The 20,734-nt window shown below is 43.3% G+C and overlaps 1 protein-coding gene across 1 annotated transcript in view; it reads right to left on the reverse strand.

The window, feature by feature from the left end:
• Nucleotides 1-1,940: 1,940 nt before the first annotated feature.
• IDO2 (indoleamine 2,3-dioxygenase 2) overlaps nt 1,941-20,734 on the reverse strand; it is a 61,164-nt gene continuing 42,370 nt past the window's right edge. Inside the window, exons 8-10 of the mRNA XM_081524345.1 lie at nt 12,735-12,786; nt 4,564-4,712; nt 1,941-2,701 (exon numbers count right to left, since the gene is read on the reverse strand). Of these exons, the coding sequence (XP_081380471.1) occupies nt 2,313-2,701; nt 4,564-4,712; nt 12,735-12,786 (590 nt within the window). The 3' untranslated portion in view covers nt 1,941-2,312. The remainder of the gene's footprint in view (nt 2,702-4,563; nt 4,713-12,734; nt 12,787-20,734) is intronic.

Genomic DNA, 20,734 nt, shown 5'->3' on the forward strand with positions numbered 1-20,734 from the left:
TCCAGCATTCATTGCTTGTAGACTTTTGGATAGCAGCCATTCTGACTGGTGTGAAATGGTACCTCATTGTGGTTTTGATTTGCATTTCTATAATAATGAGTGATGTTGAGCATCTTTTCATGTGTTTGTTAGCCATCTGTATGTCTTCTTTGGAGAAATGTCTGTTTAGTTCTTTGGCCCATTTTTAACCCTATATGAGAGACAGAATCAGAGACACAGATGCATAGAACAATTTTATGGACTCTGAGGGAGAAGGTGAGGGTGGGACGTTCTGGGAGAATAGCATTGAAACATGTATATTATCATATGTGACACAGAACACCATTCCATGTTCGATGCATGAGACAAATGCTCAGGGCCGGGGCAATGGGATGACCCAGAGGGATGGGATGGGGAGGGAGGTGGGAGGGGGGTCCAGGAAGGGGAACACATGTAAACCCATGGCTGATTCATGTCAATGTATGGCAAAAGCTACTACAATATTGTAAAGTAATTAGCCCCCAACTAAAATAAATAAATTTATTAAAAAAAAAAAAAGAAACAAGAAGCTGAGAATGAAGAATATTCTAAATTCGGTCAGTGTATCTCTATTCATCCATAGATATATGTATAACAGAATCACTTTGCCGTACACCTGAAACTAACAGTATTGTAAACCGCCTCTACGTCAATTAAACAAAATAAATTTAAAAAATGGAGAAGTCAGAATTCAAAAACAGAATTCAAACATATTCTAAATGTTACATTCTTTTTGAGCTAGACTGACAGCAACAATGGACGATGGTTTGAATCACCAGCCATGGTGTTTCTACTTGATCTGCCTCCTTGGACCTGGTGTACAGGTGGTCTGGGTTTATTGATACCAAGCTAGAGCAGTTAGGGGAGAAAAATTAAAGAGAAATAAATATATCCAAGCACATTTCTTAAGTTTCACAATCAACTTGTCAAACACAAGGACGGTATATGGAGAGAAAAGGCTTTAAGAGTGATGACAGCCTCTGTCTTCTGAGCTGAGACTATGACCTAAACTGTAGGCAGAGAGGACACCATCAGAGTTTTTCTTGGTGCACTCAGACCACGTGACCTTGGCCTCATCACCTACACCTTCCCGTTTTTTTTTTTTTGCAAGACCAAGTCCTCGGAGGAGGTAGGGCCTTCCTGGCACCCCAAGAATTATACTGGCTTCTCATCAAGGGTCTTGGGCATTGAGGAGAGTCCAGAAGGATCAATTCATTCATTCATTCATTTTACAAATACGAACTTTCAGCATAAGAAGAAAGAATCATTCTTCTAAAAATAAAGAAGGAAACCAAAATAGAAAGTACGAATTTCTGAACCATGTGGCTACGCCTCATCTGTTCCCATAACATCAACTACCCATTTCCATGCTGGTGATTTCAGAGTCTTGTCCTTCACTTCCTCTTCCCTCCTCACCTCCCCTGGAGCGTTTTCAACTTTCTGCCCCCAAATTCTGCACATGCAGGGAGAGAGTGGTAGCCTGGGGCCTGGAAAAGCCCTGCTGTAACCCCTAACCCAGACTTCCCTGGTAGCTCAGCTGGTAAAGAATCTGCCTGCAATTCAGGAGACCCCGGGTTGATTCCTGAATTGGGAAGATCCCCTGGAGAAGGAAATGGCTACCCACTGCAGTATTAATGGGCTTCCCTGGTGGCTCAGATGGTAAAGAATCTGCTCATAATGCAGGAGACCTGGGTTCGATCCCTGGGTTGGGAAGATCCCCTGCAGGAGGAGGGCATGGCAACCCACTCCAGTCTTCTTGCCTGGAGAATCCCCATGGACAGAGGAGCCTGGCAGACTACAGTCCACGGTCTCGCAAAGAGTCAGACACGACTGAGCGACTAAGCACAGCACAGCACAGCCCCTAAGCCAGGACTCAGCAGGAACTTAGTAAGGTGGTGAGTAAATGAACCGACGCAGGAAAGTTTTGTTTTTTGTTTTTTTTCCGAGAAATCAGCAAGGTGATCCATGCATAAGCAATTTTATTTGATTAGTGAAATGTAGATTGGGTTTCTATAGTTTAACAAACAGAATAGGGGTATACTTGCTCCCGGGGCGGGGGTGGTTCTAAAGGGGTAATCCAGAGCTGTTTGCTATAAATCAGCAACTAGGGAGGGAAAGATAAGTTTCAGGCCATGAAAACTCTCTTCTGTGAATAGTTCTCAGTAAAGGAGAAGGTGGTGTTCTGGGGAGCAGGGACACGAACGGCACTGAGGTCCCTTTCAGACTATTCCAGACAGAATAGTCCCATTCTCCAGGTCCGCAGCGAGAGGAGGACAAGGAGAGACCTCCTGCGACTAGGTTTGCGTGGCCGGGGAGAGGGCGGTCCCTTCGCCGCTTGGGTGGAGCAGCGCCTCCAGCGTCTTATCCCTGACGCTCTTCAGGAAGCTCACGACGGCCGTTCCCCCCGTGCCTCTGTCCTCTAGGGCCTGAGGGGGCCTCGGGAGGTGGCTCGTCTTCTGGGCCTTTGCTTTGGATGCAGCCGTGATGAGGTACTTGGTCACCAGGGCCAGGTGGTAGGTGCGCAGGGCTGCCAGGCTCTCCACACACTGGTTATAGGCCTTCAGAAGCTGGCTGTTCCCAGAGGACAGGACGTGGGTCCTCAGGGAAGGAGCCGCGCGAATTTCTTCTACGAAGGCCCTGTGGGAAGGAGGCATGTAATCCCTCATCCTGTGCAGAAAATCAGCTGAAAGAAAGATGTCAGGACAAGGCTGTAACTCCCCGAGGAAAGATGAGTGAACCTGCCTGCCTGTCAAGACTTATGCCGCCCTGACCCTCACTACTCATCCTAACAGTATCCGGTCAACTTGGCTGGCTCTTTCGCTTACAGACATCACATCCTCCAAAGCTTTTCTTTTCTTTTTTTAATATTTTGGCTCCCTCATTCAGCATGTGGGAACTTAGTTCCCTGACCAGAGACTGAACCTCCACCTGCTGTATTGGAAGCGCAGGGTCTTAATCACTGGACGACCAGAGAATTCCCGAGGCCTCCAAATGTTGGTTGGAAATGAGGAAGGGGAAAGAAGCAATCCTCATTTCAGATAACTAACCTGGAACCAGCTCTACCAGCCAATGAATAAACAGTTATCATCTTTGAAATGTGGGCAAAATGTCTTGCTAGTCACACGAGGTGTATCCACAAAGGTAAGGTATGAACCCTTAAACGGAGGAGCTAAATATTCTGCTGAATTTTGTTTCCCAAGTGCTTCATTTTAGAGTGAGTGCTAAGGAAGAGGAAAGTGATAAAAGTTTCTGAGGGCAAGAAGATGAAGAATGAACAATTGGTTTAGTAATAGGCTCGAAGTCAAATTGTTTAAAAATCGGGTCAATAGATATTTATGGGAAATATAGATAGAAGAGAGATCACTTATAGGAAATTCATTATGGGATTAATATTAATCCTGGTACATCATTAACATCATATACCATGTTACCACTAACATCATCAAATTGGAAGCCCGTGGAATATTACTCAGTCATGAAAAAGAACAATGTTAGATCATTTGCAGAGATGTGGATGGACTCTGAGTCTGTCACACATAGTAAAATATGTCAGAATGAGAAAAACAAATATCATATATTAAAACATATATATGGAATCTAGAAAAATGGTACAGATGAGCCTGTTTTCAGGGCAGGAGTAGAGACAGACATATGGACAAATTGGGAGAGTAAGACTGACATATGTAGACTGTGTGCAAAATGGACAGCTAGTGGGAACCTGCTGTATAGCACAGGGAGCTCAGCTCGGTGGTCTGTGATGACCTGGAGGTGGGATGGGGCAGAGAATGGGAGGGAAGTCCAAGAGGAGGTGGATATATGTGTGTATATGGCTGATTCACTTCATTATATAGCAGAAACTAAGGCAACATTGTAAAGCAATTATACTTCCCCCACCCAAAAAAGAAAAAGCCCATTAAAATTGATCATAGTTCTAGAGAATTGCCTTTTGTGGGTAAGACTAGATTCTATGACCAAATTCTATTTGGTTTTTTTCTTTTCCTTTTTTCTTAATCCAGGTTAGAAACTTTGCACTAGGGAGTGTCTTTTTGCAGCTGTTGAGCATTTGGCTTGATGAAGGCGGGTAAGGAAAGGCATCATTTCAAGCTTGCAAGATGGCAGAACTCTGTTCTGCTCTAAAGGGATGTGGGTTGAGGCTGCACTATTTTTATGGGGACAGGCTTCAATGGAGGAACCCACATCTATCAGCAGCTACATCCTGACTTGGCAACATAGTGTCTGGCCCCCACTTTAGAAAAAGCAGTCTACTGCCTAAGGATCCAAATAAAGGTACAGGGGACTACTGGAAATTCAGCAATGTTTTAAAGTTTGGAAGTAAAACCCAGCATTCATTCAGCTGAGCTCTGATACGAATTGGCTTTATACAGTCACAGATGGCAGGCACACAGTCTCCTGGTTAATCAGAGAAGCATAGACTTTCTGACATTTTCACTTATAGTTGGACTTATCAGTTCGTAATAACACCTCTGTTCTTCCTCTCTGATAAGGAAAAAAAAAAACAAGAAAGAAGAAAAATGTCTGATTTACCACTCTCCTTGCTGTGCCGGATGCCCAAGAACTCGTCAAAGGCGTGCAGTATTGTGCTCTGAGCAGCACTTCCACCAGAGTAGCTCAGGGGCTCTTTGGAGACACCTTCATACACCAAGCCCACAGGCAGTGCGGGGTTATCCTTCCATCTAGGTAAGAACAAAAGCCAGACCAAAGTGCATACTAGGATTTAAGAGTATCTTTTCTGATCAGGATACACATCAAGCAAGCAAGAGAACACGTTCCTTTCCTAGCTTCTCTTTTCTCTCCTCTTCTGTCACCCTGATTCCATGTCCTCATCTTTTCGTGAGTCTTCCTCTTTCTGAGTTCCCCAACCATTTTACTCATTTCACTGTCTGATTTTTTAGAGGGCCTTGAACACTCTCGGGGTGTATGTGGGTAACTCCACAGTGAGACAGAAGCAGCAGCCCCAAGAATACACCGTGTGTGTGTGTGTGTGTGTGTGTGTGTGTGTGTGTGTGTGTGTATGTGTTAGTTGCTCAGTCATGTCCAACTCTGCAACCCCATGGCCTGTAGCCTGCCGGGCTCCTTTTTCCATAGAATTCTCCAGGCGAGAATACAGTTTACATATCACATTCACCTACATTTTCTCATTTGTGTTTCCTGGAGTAGATCCAGGCAGGCATTTAAAAACCCATTTAATAGAGAAACAGTCTCAAGGCACTGTCTCCAGGACCACCACTGTTAGTGCAGCAACTAGAACTTGACCCCTAAATTTGTAATTCTCTAGTTGCACTTCCCCACCTACCCACATGTTAATTTCTTTTGCTGAGAACAAAATATTTTTCTCTTGTTGCCGGGATCCCTAATGTTAACACTTTAAAGGGCAGATAGCAGACTTACCTTGATGTCTCCCCTCTTTGCTATAATTCTAAAGATCATTTTGCTCAAGAGAAGGGAAACACACATCACGCACATACAGAAGCCTCAGACAGACGGCTCAGCTGGCATCCACGACCTTTTTCAAATACTTCCCTGAATAGGAAATGCTCTTATTTTCTTTGGGGGCCGTTTTGCATCGGCTGTTCTGCAGTTTTGCTGGATGAATATCATAGTGGCCTTTGCAGTTGGAGAAATATCACCACACAAGGAGATGACAGACAAGACAGAAGAGCCAGTTGTGAACGGGAGGAGCCCAGGGAGAGTTCTGAGTCTAAGATCAAAACCTGCTGTGACTCTTAAGAGAGAGGACTCTGTCTTAGGCAGATGTGGAATTGAGTCTCAGCTTTGATACTTAGTAACTCTGAGCCTTGGCTGAGTTAATTCACTTCCCGGAAGCCTCAGTTTCTTCATTGGAATAATATTAGTATCAATCTGATTGGGTTGTTGAGAGAACTAATTAAAATAATACCTGCTCAGTGCCTGAAAAAATATTGCGTTCAATAAATATTAGCCATTTTATCATACTATTCACACTGAATTGTAACCTCAGCTCCCTCCTTTCATTTTTTTGTAACTTTATACAAACACTTCTTAGTCTCAGTTCTCCTGACCTCTGCATATGAGCTCAGTCACTCAGTGTCAGACTCTTTGCGACCCCAAAACCCCAAAGACTGTAGCCTAGCCAGCTCCTCTGTCCATGGGATTTTCCAGGCAAGATTACTGGAGTGGGTTGCCATTTCCTACTCTGGGGGATCTTCCTGACCCAAGGATGGAACCCGCATCTCCTGCGTCTCCTGCCTTGGCAGGTGGATTCTTTACCACTAAGCCACCTGTGAAGTGTCTCCTGACTTGCACCTAGTACCTAGAGCTGCTGAAAGCATCAAGCGCATTCCAGAAAGGTCTGATGACTCATTAGAGTTTGGGACACTGGTCCAATAAAATTTCTAAACAACGTTTTATGGGGCAGAAATGTTGAAGACCGGACTACTACTGACTGATAAGTGGACAACATATTGGCAGTACTGGTTTGGATTGTTCTCTGTAACGGTCTCATTTGGTCACTCTGGGCTCCTTCCCTAGCCCCTTCCCTTCATGACCACTTCTAAGTGCTGGACACTCTCAGGACTTAGCCTTTGCCTCTTTCCCTACTCTCATTCCCACATCATCTCATCTCACCTCTTGGCTTTCAAAGCCAGCTGTACTGGGACTAGTGACAAATGTGCACCTGGACCTTAGCCTCTTCCTTATATTGCAGATACATGTATATTCACCTGCCTACTAGATGTCTCCATAGGAAGGGCGTCAGCCCAAACTGACCTCTCCATCCCCCTTCCTTTTGCCAGGCTTGCTCCTCCCACGTCTCTACCCTTGGAGCAAAGCCAATGGCGGCTCCATTCTTCCCATGGGTCCAGCCGTAAACCTAGAGTCCACACTGATGTATCTCTTTCTCTTCCATTCTACGTGCAATCCAAGAGCAGAGCCTGTCAACCTTACCTTCAATCCATATCTATCCAGAACTGACCGTTTCTCAGTGTCTCTGCTGCTCCCATCCAAGCCCAGGCCACCACCCTGGCTTGCGGTCAGAGCTTCCTAAGTGCTTTCCTGGGTCCATTCTAGTCCCCCACTCAGAAGATAAGAGTGATGATCTGAAACTAAGACAGCTCACGTCACTCTTCTCAGAACCTGCCCTTGTTGTTCATCACACTCAGAAAGGAAACCAAGGAAATTCTACATTATCTGGTCCCCCATCACTTGGATTCCTCGTTCTCCCCTCCTTTCCTCTTTGAGAGCACTTCTGGACTCAGGGAAGCTCTTCCTTCAAAAGTGCTCCCACCCCTGGCTCACTGTGACATTGCTCCTTTTGCATGGAGCAGGTACCTGAGTGGCTTACTCCTTACTTCCTTCGCATATCTTCTTAAACATCCTTTAGAAACATGGCATTCACAGACCACGACAAATAAAAAAGAACTTCGGCCACCACTCATAGCATTCCGTAATGCTCTTGTTCTACTTTAAGTTTACCTATAGCTCGTACTGTTGTAACACATAGAGTATGAAATGTGCCTTCCTTATATTTATTTATTCATTCATTCATATTAATAAAATAAAATATGTTTATTATTCATTAAATATAAATTTATTTATAATTATAATGAATTATAATTCATCTATTTATTCATTAATTATTCATATATTAATAAATATGTGCTATGATTAACATGTAAGCTCCACAGGAATGAACCGGTTGTTTGTTTTACTGCTTCATTCCCAGCACCTATTAATAGAACTGTGCCTGACACTGACATAGCCGTCACTAAGTATTTGATCAATGAAGGGATGAAAAAATAGCATTATATAATTAAGCATTAAATATCTAGAATATGTAAAATGTTAGTCACTCAGTCGTGTTTGACTCTTTGTGATCCCATGGACTATACAGCACAGCCCACCAGGCTACTTTGTCCATGGAATTCTCTAGGCAAGAATACTGGAGTGGGTTGCCATTCCCTTCTCCAGGGGATCTTCCCGACACAGGGATCGAACCTGGGTCTCCAGCGTTACAGGCAGATTCTTTATCGTATGAACCACCAGGGAAGCCCCAGAATATGTAAATCCAAGGGTACTTCTTGAAAGGACCTGGCCAGCTTAACAGAAGATAATAGATAAAAGAAAAACAGCGTGAAAGTTAAAAATAAATAAAAAGAAGGCATCTATTTTCAAAACCCATATTCCCCATCTAAGATGAGATTAATCTCAGGAAGAAAAATTGGGTTCCTCTCAATAGCCCAAGAATTGCTCCCATGAATTCTTAGGCCCAAATTGTTCTTTGTGAAGAAAAGGAATTATTTTCCTTTCAAGTTTCTATAAGCAGTTTATTTTTAGCCTTTTTTGTAGCATATTTCTAGTAAACCTCAGAAAGGGGGATGTTTAAACATAAAAAAAAAAAAGAAAGAAATGCGATGATATTTTTTCCCAAAGGCATGGATACCTTCCCTGAGAAATTTAACGTGAACGAGAAATAAAGGGAACTATGTTTCACTTACAGATGGAATCTCTCAAAACTCCTAAGTAAAAATGTTTTTGTTTTTTTTTTTTAAGTCAACAGAAATAATAAGTCAAGCATAGGACAAATCAAGAACACAGGGACAGATTTAGATTTTTCAAGACGAGTCTACCGGGAACATTCCACAATCCAGATGTTCTTGGCCACCAACATGTTTAGGAATGGCTACTGGGCACTTGGTTTATTTAGCTATGTGGGAAATCATTTTGAGGCTCAGGAACAGAAAGCAGGTATTTATGTAGATCAGAGATGAAGTGCCTCGCTGACCCAGAAACTTATTTTAATGAAAATGAAGTTGCCCTCTCGAGTCCATTTAAGCATGACACAGGAAGCCCCCTACACAGGGACCTTCCTGTTACAAACTTTCAAAGATGCTGCAGCCCGCCCTCTCTTTCCTATTTGCTGCTGACCCTTCAGCTCTACTTCCCCCCACTTCCTTTCCTTCCCCCAGTCAGTAAGTCTTCTGACCTGTTCACTGGATGCCAGCCCCTGGATGCCAGCTGTACTACTGTACTTTTCAAGGTACTGTACTGTAAGATTAAAAATGCTTTTTTTTTTTAAATTTTATGTGTGAGTTTGTCATGTATTATCTCTGTAAAAAGCATTATAAACCTATTCAGTACGGTACCGTATAGCAGATGGTGTTAGTTGGGTACCTAGGCAAACTTTGTGGGGCTTAGGAACAAATTGGACTCTCAGAATGGACTCGTTCATATGTAGGGGCCTTATTGGAGATGGAATTCTAAAAATGTTGCCCCAAGATTCCTATTCTAACTCCAAGAACTGTTAATATTATAAGACAGCATGCCTGTGGATATGATATATGGCAAGCAAAAGGAACCCCGAAGGTGTAATTAAGATCACTAACTAGTGACCTTAATATAGGCAGTTATCCTGGATTACCTAGAGGAGATTAATCACACAAGTCCTTAAAAGCAGGGAGTTTTCTCTGGTTAGTGGCAGAAGGAGACCTCTGAGATGTCTGAATTATGAGAAGAGTCAGGAGTGCCATTGCTGAATAGCAGGGGCCTTTTGCCCCTTCCCAGGAGGTGCAGTGGTAAAGAATCTGCCTCTCGATACAGGAGATATAGGAGATGAGGGTTCAATCCCTGGGTTGGGAAGATCCCCTGAAGAAGGAAATGGCAATCCACTCCAGTATTCTTGCCTGGAAAATTCAATGGATAGAAGAGACTGGCGGGCCACAGTCCACAGGGTTGCAAAGAGTCAGACACAACCAAGTGACTGAGCATGCATAAAAACACACGGTGTGACAAGGGACCCTGGAGGCTTCTAGAAGCTGAGAGCAGACTCTGCCAGGAAAGAAAGAGACCTCAGTTCCCAAACCACAAAGAGCTGATTCTGCTGAACACTGGAATGAATTTGGAAGTGAACCTTCCCCAGACTCTCAGGATCAGGGCTCAAGCCCAGCAGACTCTCTGACTTCAGCCTTTTGAGGTCCCAAGCAGAGAAGCAAACAGAGCCCCCCTGGCCTTGTGACCCAGAGGAAGGTGAGATCATCATTTAGCCTTGCTAAATTGTGGTAATTTGTTAGGGAATGGTGGCGAGTAACACAAACTCAAAGAGAAAAGTGAAACACAAAGATATTTTCCAGAATTAGGTCTTCCTAAATCCCAGGCTATTTCAAACTTTTTTTTTTTTTAATGGCCCTTTCTTCTCCCTTCTAATCCTATCAAAGCTTCTCTACATGTTTTGCTTAATATTTGTTGCTAGAATCTATTCCACAATCAGATCTTTGTCTTAACCTTTGCGTGTGTGTGTTCAGTCACTCAGTCATGTCCAACTCTTTGCAACTTCAGAGAATTAACCCACCAGGCTACTCTGCTTATAGGCTTTTCCAGGCAAGAATACTGCAGTGGGTTGCCATTTCCTACTCCAGGGGATCTTCCCCATCCAGCGATCAAACCTGAGTCTCTTCCTACATTGGCAGGTGACTTCTTAACCACGAGTGCCACCGGAGAAACCTCCCTGGTGATGCTACATGCTAAAGATGGAGAACAAGAAGAGTCTTCAGCTGTTAACCAAAAGATTGGTGGTTTGAGCCCACCCAGGGACAACTGTCCTTGTGACTTCTTTAGGACGTAGTTTAAGGGTTTGCAGTGATTCAGATGCTAAAGAATCTGCCTGCAATACGGGAGACCTGGGTTTGATCCCTGGGTTGGGATGATCCCCTGGGGAAGGAAATGGCAACCCACTCCAGTATTCTGGCCTGGAGAATACCATGGACAGTGGAGCCTGGCTACAGTCCATGGGGTCACAAAGAGTTAGACACGACTGAGCGGATAACACTTTCACTTTCACAGGATGGATAATCCCTTTGTGGGGGTTTCAGGAGTGAAGGGTACACAGTTCAGTTCAGTTCAGTCGCTCAGTCGTGTCCGACTCTTTGTGACCCCATGAATCACAGCACACCAAGGCCTCCGTGTCCATCACCAACTCCCAGAGTTTACCCAACCTCATGTCCATTGAGTCGGTGATGCCATGCAGCCATCTCATCCTCTGTCGTTCCCTTCTCCTCCTGCCCCCAATCCTTCCCAGCATCAGGGTCTTTTCCAACGAGTCAACTCTTCGCATCAGGTGGCCAAAGTATAGGAGTTTCAGCTTCAACATCAGTCCTTCCAGTGAACATTCAGGACTAATCTCCTTTAGGATGGACTGGTTGGATCTCCTTGCAGTCCAAGGGACTCTCAAGAGTCTTCTCCAACACCACAGTTCAAAAGCATCCATTCTTTGGCACTCAGCTTTCTTCACCGTCCAACTCTCACATCCATACACGTCCACTGGAAAAACCATAGCCTTGACTAGATGGACCTTTGTTGGCAAAGTAATGTCTCTGCTTTTTAATATGCTATCTAGGTTGGTCATAACTTTCCTCCAAGGAGTAAGCGTCTTTTAATTTCATGGCTGCTGTCACTATCTGCAGTGATTTTGGAGCCCAAAAAATATTAAGTCTGACACTGTTTCCACAGTTTCCCCATCCATTTCCCATGAAGTGATGGGTGATCTTAGTTTTCTGAATGTTGAGCTTTAAGCCAACTTTTTCACTCTCCTGTCTCACTTTCATCAAGAGGCTTTTTAGTTCCTCTTCACTTTCTGCCATAAGGGTGGTGTCATCTGCATATCTGAGGTTATTGATATTTCTCCCAGTAATCTGGATTCCAGGGTACACAGGGTACACAGGGAAAGTCTAGATTCTGAGATACACTCTCAGTTCCATTCCTTTGCTCTTCCCCGGTCCTTCTCTTTTCCCCATAATCCAGGTGCCCATTACTCCCAAGTTATTCTCTGGAAAACTTGCTTCCACTCTCTGTCCCTATAGTGAGGGGTCCACACCCAGGCTGGCCTTCCCGGAAACTGTCTCACACCACACACTCACGCAATCTAGAGAAAATACTTAATACACACGGTGACTCTGTGCACTAAAGCTGTTGATGAATCAGTACATCTATTGATGTTGGTATTAGGTATGACCCTTGTTACATCCAGACATAGCGTAACATACTTTCTACCAACAGTGCTTCAGGCACCTTCTAGTTATCAAGATGGTCTCTCGATGGCCTCTCGGTGTTGACTATTTCACGTTTACCTCTTTCATCCACTGTTCCTACCTTTCACTCTTCATCCTTAAAACAAAAATCTTCATTTCTCTCGGTTAATGTGAACAGGAAGCCATCTCATTAAAATATGTCAAATTATGACTCATAAATTATAAATAAGAAATGTATCTAATCGTGAAGAATACCAAAGAAGCATACCAGGAGTATGAAAAACTTTCATGGGGTAGCTATTCCAGGAATGTTAGAAGGAAGCTTTTCAGCTAAGGCCTTTGCCTTCACCAGCCTGGACAATGTAGGGGGGGGGCAGCGAAAAGGGATATAAATGGTTGAGCTTTGTGGGTGCCAAACTGAGCTTTTTCTCCAGGTAGTTGTCTAAGAAAGGTGAATACAAACTGAATCTAAAGGGGCGGCCTCAGGGCAATTACTGTAAATAGTCACCCTTCAGTGTCACGTGTCACACAGATGGCAGCCCGTCGCTTTTATCCAAGAGGGGACCCCAGGTGATTCCCTTGTTATGGAGAGTTACTTGGTGTCTTTCTTTCTCTGGGAACTTTCTGTCTGTTCCTCCCCTCTAAGTCTGGGAAAGGCTACAGAAATCTCAAGCCAGAGAAGAGCTGAACTGTACTTACCCAGAGAGGAAGATCCGGATGACTGCATAAAATATGTCTGGATCTACGTAATCTAGAGGAGCAATCAAAATGTGAACTTTACTGCAGGCAACAAAAGCAATAGGTTCCATGTGCTCGGGCTCCGAAACCCTCCCGGGGGCCTCCCCTATCTGATCTGCAGAGAAATCTGGAAGGAGCCCCGCATCAGGAAAGGGAGGAATGTCCCCTTCTGTCGCCCCCTCGCTGGTGCTTACAGGAGTGTTAAACAGCTGCACAATGGGCCTTTTCCATCTGTGGTTCTTCCCTGTTCTGAACAACAACCAAAACGGGAGGTCAAGCCCATCTTTAAAATTTTTAGTGTAATATTTTTAAAGGACATGATATTTGAGAGAACATGGGAAGCGGAAAGGAGAAAAGCAGGCCCCTCGGTGTCCGGCACGGTCAACAAAGGGCAGAGTGTGGAGGGCGTTCCTCCCCGGCTCTGCCACACCTGGCCGGACACAGGCTCACCGACCTACATTCACTAGTCTGTGCAGTTTGTTCTGAACCTAAGTCAGTGAATGAGCCTCGCTGATTTCACTAGTTCATTGACTGGTATGCAAGGAAGCACATCCTCACGTTTGTACTGAGCTCCTTTGGGTTTCTTTTTTATCCACTTTATTTTTATGTGGGCCATTTTTAAAGTCTGTGTGGATTGGTTGCAATGTTGCTTCTGGTTTATGCTTTGTTTTTATTGGCCGAGAGAGACATATGAGATCTTAGCTCCCCAACCAGGACTCGAACCCGCACCCGCTGCACTGGAAGGCGAAGTCTTAACCACTAGACCGCCAGGGAAGTCCCCTTTGTCCATCCTCTTTTGACCGTTATTCTCTCTTCTTCAAGCTTGTGACCCCCTGGGATCTGACATGTTTCTTTCTGTGTTTCTCTTATCCAGATTCCTGTCTATGTTTCTTTGTTTCTGAGCAAAAAAAAAAAAAAAACCAGAAACTTTTTTTTTTGATGAGACCCAAATAATGACATCAGTTTGGATCATCTGTATATCAATGACATCTGCATATCATCAATTTACCTTTTCCACCGTCACACCTGTACTCTAGTCCTCTATCTCGGTTTTCTCTGAAGCCCCCCTGGGCTCGGGTAACTCATGTCTTGCATCGGCCTCATGGCCTCCCAGGGCCTCTGAGGGCTGCCACAGCCTCCCTGCTTATCTGCAACAAGGGCCCTTTTCTCTGGGCACTATTTCTGGGTCTTCTCCATTTGGTGCTCTGTTCCCACAGATGCGCTAGGTACTATGTACAATTTTTTGCTAAAGCAATAATGACTGGAGGTAGTTTAATGTGTTACCCATCTTATCATATTTAAGGAGGGAAAGTCCAATGAGTATTTCAATAACATGAGATAATTTGTTTTTCTGTTTCAGACGATGCCCCACAGCTTGTAAAATCTTAGTTCCCAGACCGGGGTTTGAACCTACGTCCTCTGCAGTGAAAGTGCAGAGTCCTAGCCATGGACCATTAGGTACTTCCCAAATGTGAGATAATTCTAATATAAAATTTTTCAATAGATATAAATAATCCATCCATGATTAAAACACACACAAAAAATTAGCTAATTTGAAATAGGCAGGAAAGTCCTCCTTGAACTGATAAAACGAATCCATAGAAAGCCTTCAGGACATATTATACTTAATAGTGAGATATTAAAAATGCCTTTTAAAATGTGAGACAAAACCAAGTATCCCAGTATCAGCACTTCCATTCAACACTATGTTAGGCACCCCTTCGCCTGAAGAATAAGAACAAAAATTAAAAGAAAGAAAAGTTATAAGGATGGTAAATGAAAAAAACAAAACAATGTTATTCTCAAATAATATGATTTCTATGTAGAAAACCCAGATAGTCAACAAATCATTATTGGAATTAATGAGTGCTTATCAAAGTGCTAGATTCAAGCTTCATATTGAATATCATTTTCATCCTAAAACAGGAACAAAGAGAGATTCAAAGATACTATCATTTCACTTCAGTTCAGTCACTCCATCTTGTCCGACTCTTTGTGACCCCATGAACCGCAGTACGCCAGGGCTCCCCATCCATCACCAACTCCCGGAGTTCACCCAAACCCATGTCCATTGAGTCGGTGATGCCACTCAACCATCTCATCCTCTGTTGTCCCCTTGTCCTCCTGCCCTCAATCTTTGCCAGCATCAGGGTCTTGTCAAATGATTTAGCTCTTCGTATCAGGTGGCCAAAGTATTGGAGTTTCAGCTTCAACATCAGTCCTTCAAATGAACACTCAGGATTGATCTCCTTTAGGATGGACTGGTTGGATCTCCTTGCAGTCCAAGGGACTCTCAAGAGTCTTCTCCAACACCACAGTTCAAAAGCATCAATTCTTCAGCACTCAGCTTTCTTTATAGTCCAACTCTCACATCCATACATGACTACTGGAAAAACCATAGCCTTGACTAGATGGACATTTGTTGACGAAGTAACTTCTCTGCTTTTCAATATACTGTCTAGGTTGGTCATAACTTTCCTTCCAAGGAGTAAGCGTCTTTTAATTTCATGGCTGCAATCACCATCTGCAGTGATTTTGGAGCCCAGAAAAATAAAGTCAGCCACTGTTTCCACTGTTTCCCATTTATTTCCCATGAAGTGATGGGACCAGATGCCATGATCTTAGTGTTTTGAACGTTGAACTTTAAGCCAACTTTTTCACTCTCCTCTTTCACTTTCATCAAGAGGCTCTTTAGTTTTCTTCACTTTCTGCCATAAGGGTGGTGTCATTTGCATATGTGAGGTTATTGATATTTCTCCCAGCAATCTTGATTCCAGCTTGTGCTTCTTCCAGCCCAGTGTTTCTCATGATGTACTCTGCATATAAGTTAAATAAGCAGGGTAACAATATACAGCCTTGGCATACTCCTTTTCCTATTTGGAACCAGTTGGTTGTTCCATGTCCAGTTCTAACTGTTGCTTCCTGACCTGCATACAGCTTTCTCATGAGGCAGGTCAGGTGGTCTGGTATTCCCATCTCCTTCAGAATTTTCCACAGTTTATTGTGATCCACACAGTCAAAGGCTTTGGCATAGTCAATAAAGCAGAAATAGATGTTTTTCTGGAACTCTCTTGCTTTTTCGATGATCCAGCAGAAGGTGGCAATTTGATCTCTGGTTCCTCTGCCTTTTCTAAAACCAGCTTGAACATCTGGAAGTTCATGGTTCATGTATTGCTGAAGCCTGGCTTGGAGAATTTTGAGCATTACTTTACAAGCATGTGAGATGAGTGCAATTGTGCGGTAGTTTGAGCATTCTTTGGCATTGCCTTTCTTTGGGATTGGAATGAAAACTGACCTTTTCCAGTCTTGTGGCCACTGCTGAGTTTTCCAAATTTACTGGCAAATTGAGTGCAGCACTTTCACAGCATCATCTTTCAGGATTTGAAAGAGCTCAACTGGAATTCCATCACCTCCACTAGCTTTGTTCATAGTGATGCTTCCTAAGGCCCACTTGACTTCACATTCCAGGATGTCTGGCTCTAGGTGAATGTGAGTGATCACACCATTGTGATTATCTGGGTCATGAAGATCTTTTTTGTACAGTTCTGTGTATTCTTGCCACCTCTTCTTAATATCTTCTGCTTCTGTTAGGTCCATACCATTTCTGTCCTTTATTGAGCCCATCTTTGCATGAAATATTCCCTTGCTATCTCTAATTTTCTTGAAGAAATCTCTAGTCTTTCCCATTCTACAGTTTTCCTCTATTTGTTTGCATTGATCACTGAGGGAGGCTTTCTTATCTCTCCTTGCTATTCTTTGGAACTCTGCATTCAAATGGGTATATCTTTCCTTTTCTCCTTTGCTTTTTGCTTCCCGTCTTTTCACAGCTATTTGTAAGGCCTCCTCAGACAGCCATTTTGACTTTTTACATTTCTTTTTCTTGGAGATGGTCTTGATTCCTGTCTCCTGTACAATGTCACAAACCTCTGTCATAGTTCATCAGGCACTCTGTCTATCAGATCTAGTCCCTTAAATCTATTTCTCACTTCCACTGTATAGTCATAAGGGATTTGATCTAGGTCATACCTGAATGGTCTAGCAGTTTTCCCCACTTTCTTCAATTTCAGTCTGAATTTGGCAATAAGGAGTTCATGATCTGAGCCTCAGTCCGCTCCTGGTCTTGTTTTTGCTGACTGTATAGAGCTTCTCCATCTTTGGCTGCAAAGAATATAATCAATCTGATTTCGGTGTTGACCATCTGCTGATGTCCATGTGTAGAGTCTTCTCTTATGTTGTTGGAAGAGGGTGTTTGCTATGACCAGTGCGTTCTCTTGGCAGAACTCTATTAGCCTTTGCCCTGCTTCATTCTGTACTCCAAGGCCAAATTTGCCTGTTACTCCAGGTATCTCTTGATTTCCTCCTTTTGCATTCCAGTCCCCTATAATGAAAAGGACATCTTTTTTGGGTGTTAGATCTAGAAGGTCTTGTAGGTCTTCATAGACCAGTTGAACTTCAGCTTCTTCACCGTTACTGATCAGGGCATAAACTTGGATTACCATGATATTGAACGGTTCGTCTTGGAAATGGAGAGAGATCATTCTGTCGTTTTTGAGATTGCATCTAAGTACTGCATTTCGGACTCTTTTGTTGACTATGATGGCTACTCCATTTCTTCTAATGGATTCCTGCCCACAGTAGATTTAATAGACTGCTGCTGCTAAGTTGCCTCAGTCATGTCTGACTCTGTGCGACCCCATAGATGGCAGCCCACCAGGCTCTGCTGTCCCTGGTATTCTCCAGGCAAGAACACTGGAGTGGGTTGCCATTTCCTTCTCCAATGCATGAAAGTGAAAAGTCAAAGTGAAGTCACTCAGTCATGTCCGACTCTGAGTGACCCCATGGACTGCAGCCTACCAGGCTCCTCCGTTCATGGGATTTTCCAGGCAAGAGTACTGGAGTGGGGTTCCATTGCCTTAAACTATATTATACCAAATTCAAAGATGATATTTATGAGAAACAAAAATATAGAGTAATTATGAATAAGGCAGAAGATATCTATATCTCTTATATCTTGAAAGAAATCAAAGAAGTTTAAGAATGTCTTTGTTGATGGGAAAGAAAATTCTGTATCAATATCTAGAAGAAGAAATGTATCTAAAGAAGAATTCTCTGAGTACATTTTAGGCCCTGTGACAATAGAGGAAGGAATACTCAGCAATATAAAGATATGATTTGGGGAGCACGTTAATGCAGGGGTCCCCAACCCCTGGGCCACAGGAACTCCTGGGCGACAGGTGCAGGTCAATGGTTTGTTAGGAACTGGGCTCCATAGTAGGAGGTAAGTGGCAGGTGATCCAGTGAAGCTTCACCTGTATTTATGGCCACTCCTCATTGCTAGCATGTCCCCGGCCTGTGTAAAAATTGTCTTCCATGAACCAGTTCCTGATGCCAAAATGGTTGGGACTGCTGACATCATATGTTCAGTCTCCATCTCTCCACCTGCCCTGATCAGAAGGATCAGAGAGAGCATCAAAATCAGGTAATTTTTCTCCAAATTATAAAATATAGATTTAATATGCAATTTGAGCAAAGTTCTTAATAGATTTTTTAAAATTAGGATCTGACAAGCTGATTCTATGTTTATATGAAAGGCAAAGTGTCAAAGGTAAGACAAGCATCCCTGGACAAGAAGAGCAAAGGTGTGTGTGGGGGGCAGTTCTTTACCTGAAAATGAGAAATGCTGTGAAGCTACAGTTCTCTTATGACAGATGGTTTTGGTACGGGGAAAGACAAAGAAACAATGAAACAGAATAGGGAGCCTGGAAAGAGATCCAATCGTTTAAGAAAATCTGATGTAAGACGATGCTAATATTGCACATTAGTGATGATTCACAGAAGGGAGATTGAATGTATTTCCTATGTCATACTCTATAGAGATAATCATTAAACATGTATTAAGGGCTGAAAGGTGAAAGATAAACGATTTCAGAAGAAAACATAGAAAAATATATTTATGACTTCTGATTATGAAATTATATCTTACATAAGACTTCCTAAAAATAGACTGCTGTAAAAGAAAGGGCAAATACTCTGGCTATATTTAAATTAAGAACTTCTGCTTTCAAAAGGCGGAATAAGATGCTTTCAAAAGGCGGAATAAGACAATCCAAAACATTCGCAACACATAACTAACAAAAATCACCCTCCAGAGTGTACCAAAAAGCTGACTAAAAGCAATGAATAAAAGATAAAAGACATTTCCAAAATTAAGGAAAGCCATGCATTTCACAAAACAGGGATATGCACGGTGAATACACAATAGCATGGGCCCCTCCACCCCTCCGCCCCGGATACACAGAGAGTTAACTCATTACAGATCAGGGAAATGCAAAAGCGATGCCATCCTCATGACCGAATAAGAGTTTTCTTCTCTCTTCCCCACAAAGAACATTGATTTAGACAGTCACCCATGGATAAGACGGGCTTCCCAGGTGGCTTGGTGGGTAAAGGATCCCACTGCAATGCAGGAGACCCAGGTTTGACCCCTGGGTGAGGAAGATCCCTTGGAGAAGGAAATGGCAACCCACTCCAGTATTCTTGCCTGGAGAATCCCATGGACCAGGGCTACAGTCCATGGGACTGCAGAGTATCAGACACAACTGAGCAACTGAGGGAACATACACACACAGAGGCAACCTAAAGAATATCAGCTCCAGGCCTGGCTTTGGGAGATCAAAAGGCAGGCACAATGCTTAAAGGAATTTTGCCAGAAGAGGGAGCAAGAAGACTGGAGCAGGCGTATCCATAGCCGATGTGGAAAAGCCTTGGAATCCCTACCAAGGCCGATGGACGGTATTTCTCTCCCTAAACCAGACAGAGACCATCTATTAACACAGGACTGGTGAGGGATGAAAGCCATGTAAATAGCCTTACTTCTGGATCATATGTGCATACACTTGCAATACGAAGGGCAGTTCCTGAAAGCCAGTGACATTATCCTACACAGAGCACAGAAGATCCAAGGACACAGCTGAGTTAAGCCTCCCCGTGTCCTTCCCTCTGTCCTCCTAGAAGAGCAGAGAAATGGCCCGTGGACTGCAGCTTCTGCCTGATGGCCAAGCTCAGGCGTGTTTAGTGAACGGGGGTGATGGCTTTCAAAGCGTCCCTTGTTGTTCTGAAAAACACGAACCATTTTGATTGAGTATCTTGTTCTTTTGCATTTAAGTGAATCTGAAGAGAAATACAATGTCTGTTCTTGATTAGTTCATGTTCATTTCCTGAAACTTTTATCATATTTTTGTTTTGCTTGGAAAACCAAAGGAAACTTGCTATTTCAGTGTTTCAGAGGCAGAGGATTTAGGTTTTATACTGAGAAGTGGCCTTTAAGCAAAACAAAATTCAGCAAATCCTTGCTTTGGGTCAGTACTAAAACCACAGACCCAGAATCACTGCAGCATTTTCACATGACATTATTAATGCTCATGATGGTCCCACAGAGGTCAGGAAGGGGCTTCCCAGGTGGCATTAGTGGTAAAGAACTCGCATGCCAATGCAAGAGACCTAAGAGACATGGGTTCAATCTCATGATCAGGAAGCTCCTCTGGAGGAGGACATGGTAATTCACTCCAGTATTCTTGCCTGGAGAATCCCATGGACAGAGGAGCCTGGCGGGCTACAGTCCATAGGGTCGCAGAGCGTCAGACACGACTGAAACAATTTAGAAAAGAAAGCACCTGTTACCGACATCTAAAACAAAGCACTGTAGACGCATAAGTGAACTCTACATCCCAGCTGTATCATTTTTTGTGTAATTCCCACAGGGATCAAACTCATGTCTCCTGCATGGTCAGGTGGAATCTTTATCACTGAACCACCTGCGAAGCCTGATGGACACATGTAGTTTTAAATTTTCTGCTAGAGATAAAGGTAAAAAAAATGGAAAAAATTAATACCAATACCATATTTTAGTTAACTCCAAATGTCAAAAATATTATCATTTCAAATGTATCCAACACAAAATT

The sequence above is a fragment of the Giraffa tippelskirchi genome, chromosome 8 (genome assembly GCF_054371585.1).
Source record: "Giraffa tippelskirchi isolate mGirTip1 chromosome 8, T2T-mGirTip1v1.2.pri, whole genome shotgun sequence".
Lineage (NCBI taxonomy): Eukaryota > Metazoa > Chordata > Mammalia > Artiodactyla > Giraffidae > Giraffa > Giraffa tippelskirchi.